This window comes from Melanotaenia boesemani, chromosome 12, assembly GCF_017639745.1.
Source record: "Melanotaenia boesemani isolate fMelBoe1 chromosome 12, fMelBoe1.pri, whole genome shotgun sequence".
Taxonomy (NCBI): Eukaryota; Metazoa; Chordata; class Actinopteri; order Atheriniformes; family Melanotaeniidae; genus Melanotaenia; species Melanotaenia boesemani.
The window spans coordinates 17,439,115-17,456,988 of record NC_055693.1 but is presented as its reverse complement, the minus strand read 5'-3'; the positions used below and the strand labels follow the sequence as shown (position 1 = coordinate 17,456,988).

At 36.7% G+C, this 17,874-nt stretch overlaps 1 protein-coding gene across 3 annotated transcripts; it reads right to left on the bottom strand.

The window, feature by feature from the left end:
• Positions 1–1,116: 1,116 nt before the first annotated feature.
• Positions 1,117–14,993, bottom strand: lnpa (limb and neural patterns a). 3 transcript variants are annotated; one of them, XM_042002285.1, is made up of 14 exons: positions 14,891–14,993; positions 14,014–14,114; positions 13,640–13,681; positions 12,067–12,254; positions 11,921–11,979; positions 11,791–11,831; positions 11,052–11,135; positions 10,894–10,942; positions 10,575–10,796; positions 9,404–9,509; positions 8,989–9,059; positions 8,525–8,677; positions 6,116–6,135; positions 4,980–6,079 (listed from the first exon to the last, which is right to left on the bottom strand). In XM_042002285.1, the coding sequence occupies exons 2-14, from the start codon at positions 14,038–14,040 to the stop codon at positions 5,927–5,929; spliced, it is 1,215 nt and encodes a 404-aa protein (XP_041858219.1). In that variant the 5' UTR covers positions 14,041–14,114; positions 14,891–14,993; the 3' UTR covers positions 4,980–5,926. The 3 variants fall into 3 exon arrangements, with proteins under 3 accessions (XP_041858220.1, XP_041858219.1, XP_041858218.1); XM_042002286.1 differs by lacking the exons at positions 4,980–6,079; positions 6,116–6,135 and adding an exon at positions 1,117–2,118; XM_042002284.1 differs by having other exon boundaries at positions 4,980–6,135.
• Between the last annotated feature and the right edge of the window lie 2,881 nt (positions 14,994–17,874).

Genomic DNA, 17,874 nt, shown 5'->3' with positions numbered 1-17,874 from the left:
AAAAATTTATGCACCTTTGTACGGTCGTTGTTCAGACAATGACCACTGACTGACAAAAATCTGGCTCATTCGTTTATTGACCAGACCAATTAATGGCTTGTTCACAGCATGTAAACAACTGTTTTGGGGTTTCTGTTTATACTTTCATGTTAAAGCTTAATGCAGTTTTCAACAGAATCTGTCTTGAATGAGCAGGAAAAGAGGCAGCGAGTTATCCAACATGATTCGCTATGAGGCATCCTACGTCACTTCCTCTCTTTAGTCCACTTGTTTGCTTTCCCGCTGTTAACACACTTTACCAGAGTTCATTTGCAAGTGGACCAAAACCCCCAGTTTTCAAAGTTTGCTTCATTGGTCCGCACATGAACGCGGGTTCATGCTGCTCCAAATGGACCAGACTATCCATGAAAGCGGACTATAGTTCACTTAAAGGAGACCAAACAGCAGCAGTGCGAATACACTGAAACTGATATACAGCATTTCTACTGGCTGACAATAAAACAATTTTTGTTTGATAAAAAAGTGGCAAAGACAACCATCTATAATAGCTGCCAAGTTTTGATAAAGAGTCATTGTTAAACAATGATCTGTGACTGCATATTCATATATTAAAAATAGCTAAAGGTATTGCATAATTTGCAAAGATTATACAAAATTTGAAAAAGCTCATTGATGATTACATTTCTTTAATGGCTTCACTAATATTTTGCACTTACATAAAATGAATTAATAAAACTGGGGTATTTCTGATCAACTTGAACATTTACTGTTGTTACCTTATAATTGCATGCTATTAAATGAGTCAATCAAGTACTATAATAGCAATTTCTTTACAACACATATTATATTTCCAAATACTTGCAATGGAGTATGGAACCTATTTGTAATGTTGCATTAGTATTACAGAATAAAGCCTTTGAATATTACTTATGTATTTGCCACCAACCATTCTACGTTAAAAAAGTTTTATCTTTAGACTTCAGTATATATTCTTAATGTTACTTCATCTTATGAATATTATTCATAAAAACAAAGTGACAGCAGTAACACCCCGGTCAGGACAGAAACTATTTACCTTCAGAGAAAAGTACTGGTCTGTCAAGAACTGACTGTATTACACATTTCTTTTCATGAATTACACATTATTGGTACTTTAATTAACCAGTTGTTGAACTTGACAAGTTTCCAGATCAGTCCATTAAACATTAGTTAGCAGTCCACTCTTGGCGCCAACTAACCACAGATATATATACTCTGTGTCATTCTTCAGTACGAGTGAGATACATAACAGGCACAGGACTGTGCACATCCTATAAGTGTCCCTCTCTCCACGTCTAGACACACACATACACCACAAGCTCTCGTCTTTCCATCTGGTAAAGTGGGCTGTTGTGATTGATTTGTGGATTTGCTCCCTCTTTTTTTCTTACCATTTAAGTGAAATAATGTATGGAAGCAATCTGGCGACAGACATTTTGGAAAATCTATTTGAAATCATTTCAGTTGAAGCCATGGCAGTTTGTCTTCTTAGGGGAGAGGAGCAAAGTATAATTGTCTGCAGTCTAGTAAAACACAGTATAACTGCCATCACACTTGACTGAGCTTATAGCCAGCTAGTCCCATGGCCTCTAGAAGATAGAGCAGTTAATGTTCCCTTTTATTTTAGAGGATATGTCACTTGTATCGTAGATTTATATCATGATACAGCAATTTTGTCCAAACAGATGGATAATGGTGTCACCAGCAAAAAGCCCAGTTTTTATTGAGTTTACAGCATATTGTTTAGATAGGGAGCTGTGCTGAACAGCTTCTCCAGCCCTTCCTCTCTTTATCTCTCTAATCTTGCCCATATTAGATTTGATCATTTTTGTTTGAAGGAGGAAAATGTGGCTGTAATGGCTTCCTAATAGCAAACACAGGGGATACAAATCCAGGGACCTTGTTCTGTAGTGCTTCCATAAGCACCACTGATTTATAGAGGTCTTTATGACAGAAAGGAAAATGATCTGCTGCAGGTATAAATCAGGTGAGGAGTAGGAAATTGAACTTAGATATCATCTTGTCAGATGCTTAATGCTCTTCCTCCTGTCACATTCGATAGGACCAATTTGGAGAATCCTGCAGAGGTAAAAAGAAGACAATTAACAATGACAGTGTGGTAATAGATGAAGCTATAAAATGAACCTGCTGCCTGCAGGATGCTTTGTATGATTTTCACATGAGATGGCGGAAACCGTTTGCTTTCTTAGACTTCCATTTCGTCTCTTTATTACACTGTTCTTGGTGTTTTTTTTTAGTGTCTTTCCTTAAATATATGCTAAGTATGTGAAGATCACTTTGTGATTTTATATGCTGCTGTGAATTATTATTCAGCATATGACAGAACTTGTAAATTTAGGTTATCCATGCTATTGATTTATGGAAATGTTGTATCCAAGAGTATATTAATCAATATATCAATTGGCAAGCACAAAATTGTGAATCCAAACTACTATTTATCTAACAACCAAACCAAAATAACATTATTTTGTTGAAGTCTGACTCGAGTAACTCCTTTCCTGCCTTTCTTAAAGTTTGTTCTTTTTTAGTAGAATACAAGTTTAACACAGCGGATTGTTTGTGGTAATAACTGTTGAAGCGTATCAATGCTCAAACAGATGCCATCGCTCAGTGGTATAATGAGTTCGAGACAGGACAGAGAATGCCAATGCTCTCTGATCCCTGAATGTCACTCTGGTTCAAACCACAGCACAGTGTTTTATGGATAGCATCATGCATTCAGCAGCACACGATGATTTGACAGATAGAATGTGAGGGTAAAAAACAGAAACCCATCTGTCTGGGTGTGTTGGTTTCCACCAACTGTTAAAAACATAAATAAATAAAAATTAATAATAATTTGTTGGTAGCTGATGACCTTTTGTGGAAAGCTATGTCGAGTGGCAATTCAAGCCTGGGCACGTAAAGAGCTTTACAGTAATAACCTGAGATCCACTGCTCGAGAACCATCACCCATCGCAGCTCATCAAGCCAAGCGCTTGTATTATCTAATTTGATTTTAATGCCTCTCTGAAGGAGATTGTGCTCTTATTACTGTGTAATGATGCTGTTGTCAAGAGCCAGTGGTGACGTCTAATATCACAAGCATGTTAACTACCTCTGTGACACTCATCTCAGCACCGTCTCAGTGTGCAATGGCTTTTCCTGTATATTTATGACTTTGTTATTCTTCCTGTTGCATTATACTTTATGACTGACAGAAACATTGTAAATCTTTAAAACTCTCATCCTTATTACCTTTGTCTGATATGGTACGCTTTTTCTCCACATTCAGTACAGTAGATAGAGCATAACGATGAAGGTCTTATCTGAGATGAGGAGAATTTTGAAGTGCTCTCACTCGGGGGCAGCAAATGGAAAAGTGACAAGCCTGGTGCGCTTGTCTATTTTACTTATTCTGTGCCTCTGTTTCATATTCTGCCTCGCACCGTGGGGTTATTTTCCTCCAGGGTTCACAAGGGCACGCTCTTTCATTTCTTCAGAAAATTGTTTCGCAGGATTTCAATCTTTGGCTGCTAGATATGACAAAACACAATATCAAGAACACTTATGTTTCTTATCTGCCATTTTTTCTGGGTATAAATAAAAGATCAGTATAAATTTAAGTCAACTGGCCTCCAATGCACATGTGAGAGAAGAGTATGAAAAGAACCATGAACCTTGGGACAGCCCCACTGTACATTTTCATCGCCTGCTCAAAATTACCTTGGCACTGGAGCTTTGTGTGTCAATTGTCATCCATGAAAATCAATTAGCTTCTACATGATAGCAATCCAAATGTAATCCTATGAATATTTGGACTACTGGACACAAAAGCCTGAGCGTGTCCTTTGATTTTTCAATTGTTCCTATGCTGTTAATAGGTTAAAATGGTCAATTAGATATAGGCAATTAAAATTAAATTGATCTGCCAAGTAAAAATCAGATGGAACATCTTTGCATTTACTCGAGTACTATGATGTGTGTCGACATCATAGTATGAATGAAGGCAAAGCTCTCCCATTATCGTCTGTGTAAAGACAGGAAAATAACATGGGCCGTGTGATGATGTAATCAGTTCTACTTACATAATTATTCAGTAATTCATTGCTTATATATGGATAACATAAAAATATGTTAAGTACAAATTTTTAAATCTCTAAGCATGAAGTCATCTTTTCTGATATATTACTCATGATGATGCATGTATGTGCTGGCTATGTATACTGAACAACATCCCAGTGGTGAGAAAACATCTAAACATTGTCCTATTGATGTCCCATTTTTTTCCCCCGTTTGCCTCTTGTCAGAGGTCAGCCACAAAACAGTGTGCGGTGGAATCAGGCGTTACTGTTGGTGTCACATTGATGCATTACAAGGCCCAGGAGGTCGCATCTCTGTAAACATACATTATCAAAACCCATAGAAGAAGTGGAATGTTGACCTCACCAATAGCTTGCAGAGCATCTTCGGGGGAAAAGGGTCACAAGATGGCAGAGAGAAACTTTGGGGGTGCAATGACTTTCTTGTTGCAAATGAAGAGGGTCAAGCAATCAAGACTGGTCATTCTCTGTGTCAGCACCATTATCTTACACTGTCTAAAATGATCAATGAGCTAAAATAAAATGATCACAAGCTAAAATTGGTCTGCTAATGAAAATAGACTGTTTAAATAAGGGGCAGAGAGAAGAGCTGGGCAGACGGAATGAGCACCAATTTAAAATACAACAAATACAAAAAGACACTACAGGTAACAGACGCCAAGGAACAGTTCATGTTATTTCTATGTTAAAAAGAATTTTCTTTTGCTATATATAAAATCCTTATAAGATGCAAGTAAGTAAATGTTTATTTATATAGCACCTTTCAAAATAAAAATCACGTGCTTCACAATAAAACACAAAAACAACATATCGTAATCCTGACCACACATTTACAGATGTTCTTAAACATTTATTTATTATTTCTACAGGACAGGAACTCATACATTCAACAACAGATAGTGTCATTTAAGACTGAAAAACAGGTGAATGACTTATTTGTCAAAATATTTAATTTTATTGAAAATATTTTAAGAACTCAAATATAAAAAGGCACTTAGGACACATACAGTACTGAAAAATCTGCTTTTCTTTGTATGTGCATACCTCTTATGGTACCAAAGTTATGTAAACAAGTTAGCACCTCCACACTGCACCAGTTGGTGCTCTCATGACAGGTACAGAACTGTAGAAAAATAGCTATAAATAATGCTTCATAAATAAAAGTTTTCCCACAGTGACCTCATATTTAATTTTTACTCTATTATTTATGAGAACAGAATTTCAGAAACTCTGTCAAAAATAAAATATGGAGAAGTAAACATACATAAAAATAAAACCCTGAAGACAACAATGCATTTAGGCTGAATTTCAATTGCTCTTCCTGGCCTTTCCCATCCATTATACAGCGGCAAGGCGTCACATTTCTTTAAGGAACAAAGAAGTTATCATATAAACCCTCAACCAGGGTGCTGGCCTTTTGACTGCCAAGAAGACCATTGTTCAGTTCCCCCCAAAATTAAAAGGACTACCCTACCAATGGAAAAAAAAAAAAGAGTAAGGGCCAAAAGAAGGAAGTAGCCTAACCCTTATTGCTCTATGTTCTGGACTTATAATGATGGAAACTGTAATTGAATGTGAGTGCAATGCCATGTAAAATTCAGTTCATTACAATTGCTAGAACTTTAAAAGAAAGAACATTCTGCAGGCTGAAACTCACAAAAACATTTATGCTGTTGCTGTGATGATGTAACCTCTGGTTTTTACATGTAAACTGACCATGATTACATTTCCTCAAAGAAAATACATTCCACCCTGACTTGTGTTGAAATTACCCTTGTATTGCTTTATTCCACTTCCATGGCAGAAATATCTTGCTCTTCATCTGATTTCTCAACTGGCAGGTCATGTGACTCCAGGGTGTCGTGGCTGTCTGACACAGAATTGGGCTCTGTGGTCGGTGGCGTGCCTGGCTCTTCGGCATCAGTTTCAAGAGGGACATCAGCTTCAAGAGGGACATCAGCTTCAAGAGGGACATCAGCAAGCTTGGTTTTCCCTGGCAAATAAGATTTTTTTTTAAGTTTAGATATGAATCCACTCCTAGTTGTGATCCAAAAAGAAGAAAAACAAAAGGAAATTGATGTTTTTGTTCTGCTAAATAAATAAATAAATAAATAAACTCAGTGGGTGGGGGGACTGTCAGAGTAAAAGCCAACCGTAGTGGTAAAGGGATAACTAGTCTGTTTTGACTGATGTCTCATCAACCTTAAAATCAACACTGCTGATCATGTATTCATAACTCTGTATCTGTGACAGGTAACCAACCCATTACAGCATTACAGTGTGAATATAAAACATGATAATGACAAAATAATTTAAACTTCATCTGACAGCAACATTCAGCTGTGAAGTTGCTTTTCCATAAATGACTGAAATGCAGGGATAAAAAAGAAACACTCGGGACAGAAAAAAGTTAAAACTTTTAAAGCCATGCATGTCATATCCACAGCTGTAAATCTTAGTTTCTGAATGGACAGTGATTTTAAATTAAGTTTATCATTTAAGGAAACTGGCAAAGGTAAAACCTCATTTTTATGCATCAGCTGGAGAAAGTAACCCATGCCGTTATATCAAGATTGGATGGATTACTGCAATTCCCTCTATATTTGAGTAAGTCAGTCCTTAAGCTGGATTTATACTCGCACAGCATCTACGTACGGTAGGGCCGGCACAGCAGACGCTTGTGAAATGTGCTCACACTCAAGCGTAGGGTTATGGCGTCATGTTTTAGTTTCCTTTCCGCAGTTACTGCACATATTGAGAGAAGCTCCAGAAATCCCAAAACATGTAATCATAAACTGACCAATCACAAGGGAGTACTTCTGCGTTCATTCTACAGGCTGCCCATTTAGAGTCCATTATGAAATCCTTATGTTTGCTATTAAAGTTTTAAATGGTCTTGTTCAACCTTATTTATCTGAGCTTCTCCACTGCTTTACTCATTTCCAGTCCCTCAGGTCAGCTGATCAGCTTCTCCTAGTCATGCCCAGTTCTAAACGGAAGCTCAGAGGGGACAGGGGCTTTGCCATCTGTGCACCAAAATTATGTAACAACCTATCTTTGCCCATTAGTCAGGCTTCGTCACTGTCCATTTTTAAAAACCTGTCTTAAACTCACTTTTACTCATTGGCATTCAACCCAACCAGCACTTTGTTCAGCTGCGGCTGGTGTTAAAGAACTTGAAAAATGAACTGATAAAATGGAGGATGAAATGCCCTGATGAAAACAGTTTCATGCAGAGATGATCTAAGTTAAACCTACACAGAATATTGGATCCATTTTAAGCTGTAATGTGGTTCAGAAGTTTTTAGAATGATGGTAGAGCCAGCTTGTTTAGCTGTGCATGTTCCTGCAATAGACAAGAAATTTTTGGACGTCACACCGGAGCGGGAGAACTACTCCAGCTGCTCCTTGCTGGTGCTGATTTTCGGGTAGTTGACACATTTTCTGATGCACACTTTGTCCGCTGGCACAGGTGTGCGCACACACATTTGTGTACAAGGCATCAGGTCGGAACAGCTATGACATGCCGTCATGCATATCAGATAACATCTGATTTATTGTTTAGTTTTCTCATAAAAGGCCACAGTATAAACCTGTTCTAGAGGAAAGGGAACCGGAAATAACTTTTGTTGTGACGTGGCGCTGTATAAAAAAAACTAGATCAAAATAAATAAACTTGACCAACTGTGTTGTAAATAAATGGTACAGTAGTTGGTAGAAAGGGGTAATGTCATGGGAGAGGCAAAAATTGATGAAGACATCCTAAAAATGTTTAGAACAGCAAAAAAGGTAATAAAATAAAAATAGATTCTGTCAATATTATTTGTTTAGTTTTATTAAGTGCTGTTTGGTTTTTAATTTGACAGCACTTTTAACTTTTCTTTTAATGTTTTTGTTGGCATTTTTCATTAATAGACATTAATATCTGACAGTAAGCCAGAGTGGGATCAGCCAGTGGCAACTTTGCACAGTTCATTTTCAGTCTGGTCATGGAGCAGAGGTGATCATCTCCTGCTCTGAATGCAGCTGGGAGCTGCTGCGTGAGGACCAAGCCTCTTCTGAGCGCTTTGGATGGGGGAGGGGCCTGCACAGCACCCACTCCTCATTGAGAAGAGTAAACTATATGTTCTTTCACATCCGTCTCCAATAACACCAAAAAAAATTCACTAGATTTGTCAATAGTTGCTTTTTTGAGAGAAGTTGCTAGAGGGGTCTGAAAACTTGCTAAATAAATCACTGAGCTGACAACACTGACTGGGGGGGGTCGAAATTACGGTAGAGAAAACAATGCATGTTTTTTGTTTTTGTTTTTTTCCCCACTAAATAATATCTTGTATGAATAATCTTTGCTTTTCACAAGGGCGTGCCTTTAAAGTCGTCACCTGAAACATATTTGTCGCCATCAACGTCAGCAGACACGGGGTGGGGCACCTCGGATGTCATATTTGGATCACAGCTGACCTCAGGGAGTCTTGGTGCCTGAGGTCTGGTCTTTCTTGCAGGATTCAGAAAATAACAATATGCACATCGGAAGGCTGAAACAACACAAATAAAACACCATACATCTAGTTTATGCAACTCTATTAATACATTTGCAAACAGACATAGATTAATATACATGAATATGAACCCATGACAAAAATTGCTTAAGATGCATAAACATTTCCGACTGATGTGTAGCACCACTTTGCATATTCAATCTTGTTCTGTTTTTGCTTACAGGAGCTGGTAGTGGCAGAGGCGTTTAAGAGCCTTATGATATACTATGCTGCCAAATGCTAGAGGGCAAATGAAGGCACAGCGTTTGATGGAGACTGACAGAGTGCTGTGATTCTCAAAGTCTTACCGATGTATTCAAATTCTTCCTTTAATGCCATGCCGTTATGAGACAGACACTGCTGACATATGAGAGCGTATCTATGAGAACGGACAGACAATCCAGTGAATATGGTGTACAGTACACAGACTTCATTTGGAATACATAAAAAACTATATTATTCATAAATTCTATTACAGTATTTCATAGCATAGCACAAACTGAAATACTTCAATGCTATTTTTGAGAGGTTATGTGCAATGTGAAACTAATTCTACTACCAATTTGTCCCTAATATTTCTATCACGTAAAAATCATAATGAAGTTATAACAGGTGTTCAGCAATAAAGCGTTTTCTAAATATTAATGAGAAACTAAATAATGCATTGACTGCACACAATTACAGAAAGAAAATAGTCTCCATTACATAGAAGAAGTTCTGTACCTGTTCTGAGGGCCATCTCCAACTAGATACTCTATGACTTTGTCCATTGCACCTCTGTCCCTTGGGAGCACAGGTCTGGCCAAGGGCGGGCCTGGGGGGTGCATCCCTGTAAAAACGCAACATTAATGCCTGTTAGACACAGCTTGACTGCTTAAATAAAACGCTCAATAAACAGGGGCTGCTTACAATAACATATCTATGAGATAGTTTGTTGCACAAACATTGACTAATATAACAAAAACCTGCACCTTTTCCTTAATGACTAAATACCAGATCTCACTTGCAAAGCACGTTCTGAATCCCTGCTGCGTTGGTGAGTAGTAATTAATATAATATAACATCAAGAGCAATCATAGGAAGATGACTGGTCATTTCTGTGAGACTTGGCAGAGTCTCAGCATCCTGCTGGTTATTAATTTACCAACATATGGAAACTCTGTGGTGACTCTTTGTATCAAATTGCTTTTCACTTTCAATTTTCAACAGAAGCAGTGATGTGATAACATCAAGTCATGTAAACCATTTGTGAGGCGTTCCCAATGCCAAAGGCAATTTCACTAAGCATTATAAGACATTTAGTGAGATTCCACCACCACTGCCCAGAGAACAAACGCATGTCTGGCTAATTAATCATAGTTAATGTTATCCCGCACACCGCACAGTTGGCTTTCCACACGGCAATTACTGGATACAGCTACTTCTAGTCTAGTAGCATCTTTCGCTGACTTTTTTGCACTTAACTTGCATTTTATCTTTTGAGTGATCATAGCACATAAATAATTAATACTGAATATTAAATACGTCTACACACCACATTTGTGTTCCATAAAAAAACAGCTGCTCTGTGAGAAGATTTTTCATCTTATTATTTGGCTATTTTAAAATCAACTACTGTCTTGAGACAAAAAAGATGTATAAAATTCTTACAATTGACAATATTTGATCTTAATTCATAACTAAACACTTGTTTGAGAAAGGTTGGACCATTTAATATACTTTAAGCCTACATTCCAACAATTATTCATTACAACTACTGTACAACATACCACAACCTTGCTGACAACACAAACCGCAGAGCTTTGAGCAACTGGGGACACAGAGCCAGGGAAGAGTAAATCACACCTTAATGGACCACATTATGATCTCGTCCCCCTGTGTGCAGGTAACTCACCGACTCCTGGAACAGGTGTTCCTGGGGTCACAGGCTTCCTCATCAAGCTCTGCTGAGCAGCTATAGCTGACAGGCACCTCTCTGGGGGTCCACCTGGAGCAGAATGAGAAGATCGTCCAGGATAGGTGGGCCCACAGGCAAGAGGAGGGCGAGCTGCATTACCGCTTGCAGGATTCACCACCACTAAAGGGGTCTTCGGTATGACACTGCGCTGGCGAAGCTCTAATGCAGAAAAATTGCAGAATGTTTAACAATAGCAGAAAACCCTAAAAGTGCAAATGGTGCCACCTCCATTAGAATACTCAAAACTAATTTTTACCTTGTCCTGGTTTTGGAGTGAACTGAGGTCCAATTGGAGACTCCAGCTCCTTTAATAAATAGCAGGACAGTACAAGCACATGATTTAATACAGGAAGTATAAAGGAAGCACAATTAGACTAGTGGATTCACTTACATCATGAAAAAATGAAAACTTACATTTTTTTTCTTGGAATCAGGATCAAATCTCTCTAGAATCATTTTGGCAGTTTTATATGTCTCAGTTTCCATAACTTCCTCAAGCTGGGAAAAACATCAAGAAAAATGATGAGGATGCTTGAATATTTTTTCCAAAACATGGCACAACAAAATTTTTTTCTGTACTAACTGTGATATACCAGAGTTATTATTTCAAGATCATCTGGTGTAATTAATAGAAGAGAACACCTCCAATAACAAAGGAAAAGTGACTGAGACACCGCTACAGAAGTTACTTCCCTTTATTGTATATCTTCATTTAAAATAAAACACTTAACATTTCAAGATGTTTACAATTACTAAGAAGAATAATTACATTCACTAGTTCGATAATGGAGAGTGTGAAAATCCATCAGCCCTAATTATTGAAAGTTATTAGAACTTGACAGAGGATGACAAGCAATTTCTCAGATTTATTTCTTTTGATACTAAATGCTATTAATTAAAATGACGTTAGAAGACGGTTTGCTGGGTTAAATCACTGAACCAATCAAATGCTGTCTGCACAGGTCTCGTTTCAGTAAAAGTATTTCTGCAAAATGCTATAAAGTTCTGTAAGAGAAATACACGGCATGTCTCCAACAGTTTAATTTGATAAATAAAAGCTGTTTGTGCCTATAAAGTTTTATTTTCTCACTGTACATTTTAGAAAGCCATTTTACATAAAGAGATCACAGTATTAAAAAAAAAAAAGACTTACTATTTTCCCTTTCTGTGCTTTAAGGTCTTCTAACTTCTCATCTAAAAAATGTAGAAAATTCAACGTTAGTTTGAATGTAAACAAAAAAAGGAAGAGCCAGCTTATTTATCAAGAACAAATAGGATCTTACTATTTTTTTCAGTTCTACGTGAAAAAATAATTACGAGCAGCTTTCGAAGTAACCACACTCTGAAAGAAGGGGAAAAAAAAAAGTTAGGACATTTGTTCACAATTGCAGTTTAGCGAAAAACACAATCAGTTTTCTTGCATACTTACAAAAGTGGAAATATTACAAAGGGAAGAGACAGTATGAGACGTCCCATTAACTGTTCAGGTAAGTACCAGAAATACACAACTATGGAAGTGATCAAATAAAGTAGAGAAGAGTACAGAAGCAGACGTCCAACCCATATCTTCAACTGTCTCTGATACTTCTCACTGTATTCTTCAAGCGTCTGTATTTCCTGTTGAGGTAAAATTCGTTAGGACAGAGGATTGATTCTATTACTATGAAAGCTGGTTCATAAGATAAACTTGTCTCATTCAAACTGTTCATCATAAATGCCATATAGCATATTTTGGAACTTTCTCTTAGTAATGCAGAGCCCCACAACTCTGGATTTTGTTTTTACACTGATCAGACATTTATTCTGTATTGTGCCAACATCCAATCAGAATTCCTCCTCATTTCTGAAAACAAATATATAAATATACTTTAAACAACTTAAGCAGGAAACATTTTTGACAGACAAGGTAGACTAAACAAATCTATTAATTAGCACGTTACAGTGACATGTGATGCCATGTCCTGGTTCCTGCTCTGAGGTCTGGCGAAAGTTCTCTTGCAAAACAAGCTTTTCCAGTAGGATGGCGTTCAAAATAATTTTCCTTTAACAGCTTAACCCACAGGAAATTGATGCTGAATGCAACTTTAGAACATTGTACAAAAAAGAAATAGTAAAAGTATTACATTATCCAGCATTTAATAATGCAGCCGCTGTAGCTTACTACGTATTTCAATGCAGTAATACTGTTTTACACCAGTGCAAATTTCATTAATGTTTGCAGTTGAACTTTTAATAGAAAGGCTAAACATCTGCCACAGCACTAAAAATCTATAACTCACTTTATCACAGAGAAGTATAAACTAAATTAAGTATCAACAAGAGGAAGCATATAAAGTAAATTTTAGTGCAATTAGACAAAGACAAAATTATTTAAATTATTTCCATTTTGCGTTTACCAAAGTGGCACTAAATATTTGGATTTTAGAAATGGAAACCTAACACCACTGCTTCACAGTGCTGACCCCTCCGTCTAAAAATAGCCAGTGGACAGAACATGTGTGTATGACGCCAAGCGTTGAAAGGACTGACTTCATGTTCAGCCTTATATTAAAGTACGTAGTGCATGTTTTGCTTAGTACATGAGCTGTAACACCACAAATCATAAGAAGTATTCTTTCATGACAAACTTTTTTTCTTAAAAAAAAAACAAAAAAACAAACAGCTCCCATATCCATCACTTCACAACTTCAATGCCACCTGACATCTTCCTGATGTGAAGAGCTCATGTGCTAGAGGCTTCAAGGACATGTGCTGAAAATAACCTAACACTTGCTTAACTGCAGAAGAACAGTAAAGCCCCATCGCTCAGCAAATGAGAAGCCAATTTGGTGGGACATCTATTTACAACACATTTGCTGAAGTTTGCCAGTGTTAGTTTGAGATTTTAATCAACCTATCCTTGTCACCGCTTGTCATTCTCCGGAGTATTGCAGATAAAACGGCTCATTTCACACAACATCAGATAAGTCTATGTTGAAACATTTCTCTGAGATTAAGTATACCTTTTCAAGTCCTTCCAAAATCTCCACAGTGGACGGTTTAGCCTGTAAGAAAAAAATTAGGACCAGGGACTGAATCATGAGATTTTAAAAAAACATAGCTTCTCTTAGCCAGCAACTTCCTGTTTTTGTTCCCACTTTAACATGTTTATGGATATGTTGTAATATGGACTTCATGAGAAAACGTTATGAAACAAGGAAAGCATAAACATTTACACTGTAATCACTTATGCAAATCTATCCAAACAGTTGCTCACAACTTTTATGAGTTCGTATGTTTCCTTGTTGTAAACTGTGTAACTTGTACTGCCAACTAAGTAGTTTAATATCATCTGTACTGCAAGAGGGAGACAATCAGTAAAGGTTTGAATACAAACCCTCCATCGTGAAATCACAGCCCCCATATTGATGAGGAGGGACTGCAACTTATTGCCTTAGTGGGATCCTCTTCTGATTGTCCTATGAGTTACTTCTCCACCTGTTGACAACAGTCTGAAGTTATGAGAACATTTTCTGTTGAAAACATAAGTACATTTATCTTAAGTTTTTAGGGTTTAACAGTGTTTTCCCAAAATAAATTTATCTTTTAAAACTTAAAGTAACTCTTTTAAAATAAATAAATAAATGAATAAACAATTCATTAAAAAAAAAAGTTATTGCAAGCTCACTTGTTTTGTTATTTTTGTATTTATTCTTTCTTATCTATGCAAGTACCTAAAAATAGTGTCGACAAACTAGCTGATACAGCACTACAATGTGGTGTAACAATGTGTCAGTAGTTACTTGAGGGCAAGCTTAATACCACGTCAACAACTTCAACAACACTCTTTTCAGCGGCTACAAATGACAGTTAAGTTCGTTTACAAATGTTTCCCAACACCATTTCTGAAACTTTAGCTGTTACCAAGCCCCCCTTGCTACGTCAAATTAGCAAAACTTAACTTCACAGTGCTCTTCGAAAAACAGAAGAGTATATGAACTAACGATATCGTATACTGTGCAGTTACGTTTTGTGTTGCCGTTGTTTGCAAAAACATCCGCAACAACTTCTTAACCTTTAGTGCCTCCTCGCAGATACACATTACTATTGACGTAACACCAGCTAACTCTTCGTAGCCGCTAGCTAGCAATACGCTTGCAGCAAATCTTGATAACTAACCAACTTCGCTTTCTGCAGACTTTTTCAAAAGAAACGAGGCTGAACTATGTGACTGAAAGCTGAACATTCTGTTTTGATACATATAGTGAATTTACCTCGATAGCAGAGTCGTTCGGAATCAACAGTTTGCTCTGCAGCAGGACGGTCGCCTGTCCTGTCTTTACACTGAGTCAAAATGGGGGAGTGTCCACTGATAGAACGGCGTGGAACATGGGAGCTCCAGGGCTTTCACTGTAATCTGTATCTGCGGGGGCCACTTTAGGTTCATGTTATAATGATTAAACTCAAAATCACTAAATGTACATTTGGATTATAAAACGATGTAACATTATACATTTTTTCAAAACAGTTTTAAATACTTAAAGCTCCAGCTGGAATTGACTGACATGGAGTCTGTCATGGACGGATCCATCTTGCAAGGCAAAATCCGATGGACTATTATATTTTTTTATGGCACTGTATTCTCCTGTTATCTACAATGTAGATGGGCAGTTTTCCACACGTTAATGTTGAACACTCATCTTAAAATTGATTCATTTATTACACTCAGTATACTCTTTCACTGGGTTTTACTGAAGCCACTCCTTATGTTGCTTGTATATTTGTGGGTTTTGCTAAAATGTAAACATTTGCCCCAGCCTGAAACTGAAGGCACCTCAGTTAAGCTTGTTACAGTTGGAAGCAGTTGACAAATTGATAAATTTTACTTAATTTATTAAGATCATAATATTTTACCTCTTGTGATCTAAAATGAATTTCTACCTTTACATGCATAGGTTGGCCTTTCTTGAGTGCTGCACTGGCAATTGTGCCTCTGTCTCCGCAAAGGACAACTGCAACTTCTTCAGTGATCATTGACTTGTCAGTTAGGCTACTAATGCCCTAACCCTCCTAATTTGGGTGAGCAGCCAGATAGGGGGCATGGTTGGAGTTCTAAACTTCCTAAAATGTAGGAGGCTGCCATGATCTTGGGTACTTGGCTGGAAATTTCTTTGATCCTTCCTCAGATCTGCACCATGACATGATGCTATCATTGCATATCTATAATCAATATGCAAAGTTTGGGACTAGATTTTCAATCTCATAAATAAAATGCATGAATCAAAAGTGCTGCATGTGCGTGTGTGACTGAGGGAATATGACAAATAGTGTATAAACATTTATATACATACATCCATTTATCATAATATTCACAATGTTCATTATTATATTCATTAGCCATTAGTCAAACTGTAGAACCAGAATTGAATTGTAAATGTATACATGCAATGGTTTTTTGTCTTACTTCACAAACAAAATGTGTGTTTTCTGCTTTGCAGCTGTGTTGTATTCTGTACAGACTGATTAGTAAAAGTAAGTAGGTGCATTTTAGGATGAGTCTGATAAACAAAAATCAATAATAATAAATATATAGATGAATGTAAACATTTTGGGGGTGTGTAAAGAGTTTATGTTGATACAGTTCAACATCAGCAAATCCTTATAAGAATAGCTGGCCATTTACCATGACATCAATCCTAGAGGTATCTTTCTTTTTGTGCAATGATTGCCAAATGTCTGTCAGATTAATGTTATATAGAACAAGTTATCGTGTTTACACTAAACAAAAACATAGTATGACTTAGTTTACCAATGCAAGTCTTGGATATTTTACTTCTGTGTCAAATTTCCCACATCTGACAAACAAATACTGCAATGTACTAATGGTTCAAACTTGTAGGCCTAATAAATAAAATGATAGTGATCTACTACTAACTTCATTAATGAAAATGAGAACAAAGCACTGGCTTCAGGGTACTCATAAAAGCAAGAGTAGATCTTACATACTTATTTGCTGAAAACACAATACTTCCTAAAACAGACAATGGACTAAACATTGGTAACTAAAGCATGTTTTGTTAAATGTAGATGGCAGATAATCTTCACACTTTTCTTGTTTAGTTCATGAAAAGTGTTTGGATGACAATTTAAAGTGGATACAGAAAGTAGTCAAACTGTTCAAAGAAGGCCACAATTTTTAGAAAGAATATCATAATACTTTAAATATATTTAGTTTATGATTTATCCACATTTCCTGTGGAATAACATGAAAACTGTTTTAAACCTGCACTGCTGAATAATTCAATATTTCCAAGGAGGGGATAAAATATTTCAATAATAGTAATTTATTTATATAGCAGTATCATTAAGAATAATTTTGTGTTTTACACTCAACAAAAGAATTCCATTCTAAAATGTGATTTAATTTCAAATAAAAGTTTGAGATTAGAAATACTTATTTGACTACATCATTTTGATTCGTCATGGTTATCATGTTGTCTGCCTGATTTTTAATGGCAGTTCCTCCATAGCTGATGTGGCATCAGAAAAATTTGGGTGAGCCCAAAGTTGTTAGGATTTCTTGTATGGCATCCCTGAACCTCTGTATAGAAATTGCAACTATTATCCACCAGCTGTTGAGATAAATCATTCTGCCAGAGTGGTAACATCATCTCTAAATTTATCGTATTTCTTTTTTGCAATGTCACAACTGTAGCTGTAAAATTTTGCATTGTTGTAGGCTAGCCTAGGTATTTTTAAAAATATGTTTTAACAGGGTTTGTTTTTCTCAGATTCTGTAACATTTGTTGTAATATATTGCATTGTACTCCACATTCTAACATTGCTTATCGTTGGCCTGTAACTCTACATTTACATACCGACATGAAAATTCATGTTAGCACCAGTGATATAGCACCAGCTCTTTGGCTCAACCAAGTACTGAAGAAGCTGTGTGCACTTATGACCAAGTTGATATTGTGTGATGAAATCGTGATCTTGTATTTAAATAAAATGACTTTAAAAAAAATAAATAAATAAATTATATGCACTGCACTAGCACTACATGACAGCACCTGGGTCCAACTGGACTCAAAAGCGGTCTGACTATCACTTAATTATGACGTCCCATCTTGTTTGAATTCATGCTTGTGTTGTTCTTACTCTCAAATGTAAGTCGCTTTGGATAAAAGCGTCTGCTAAATGACTGTAGAATAGAAAGTAGATATCTTACATGGTAATTGCTAAGTCAGCCATTGCC

Bases quoted from the DNA above. Each gene is read 5' to 3' on its own strand.
- lnpa (XM_042002284.1), bottom strand. From the start codon at position 14,040: ATGGGGGCTGTGATTTCACGATGGAGG. The intron at 11,832-11,920 runs GTAAGATCCTAT...TACATTTTTTAG, and splicing joins ACGTAGAACTGAAAAAAATA to ATGAGAAGTTAGAAGACCTT. The intron at 9,510-10,574 runs GTGAGTTACCTG...GCGTTTTTACAG, and splicing joins AACACCTGTTCCAGGAGTCG to GGATGCACCCCCCAGGCCCG.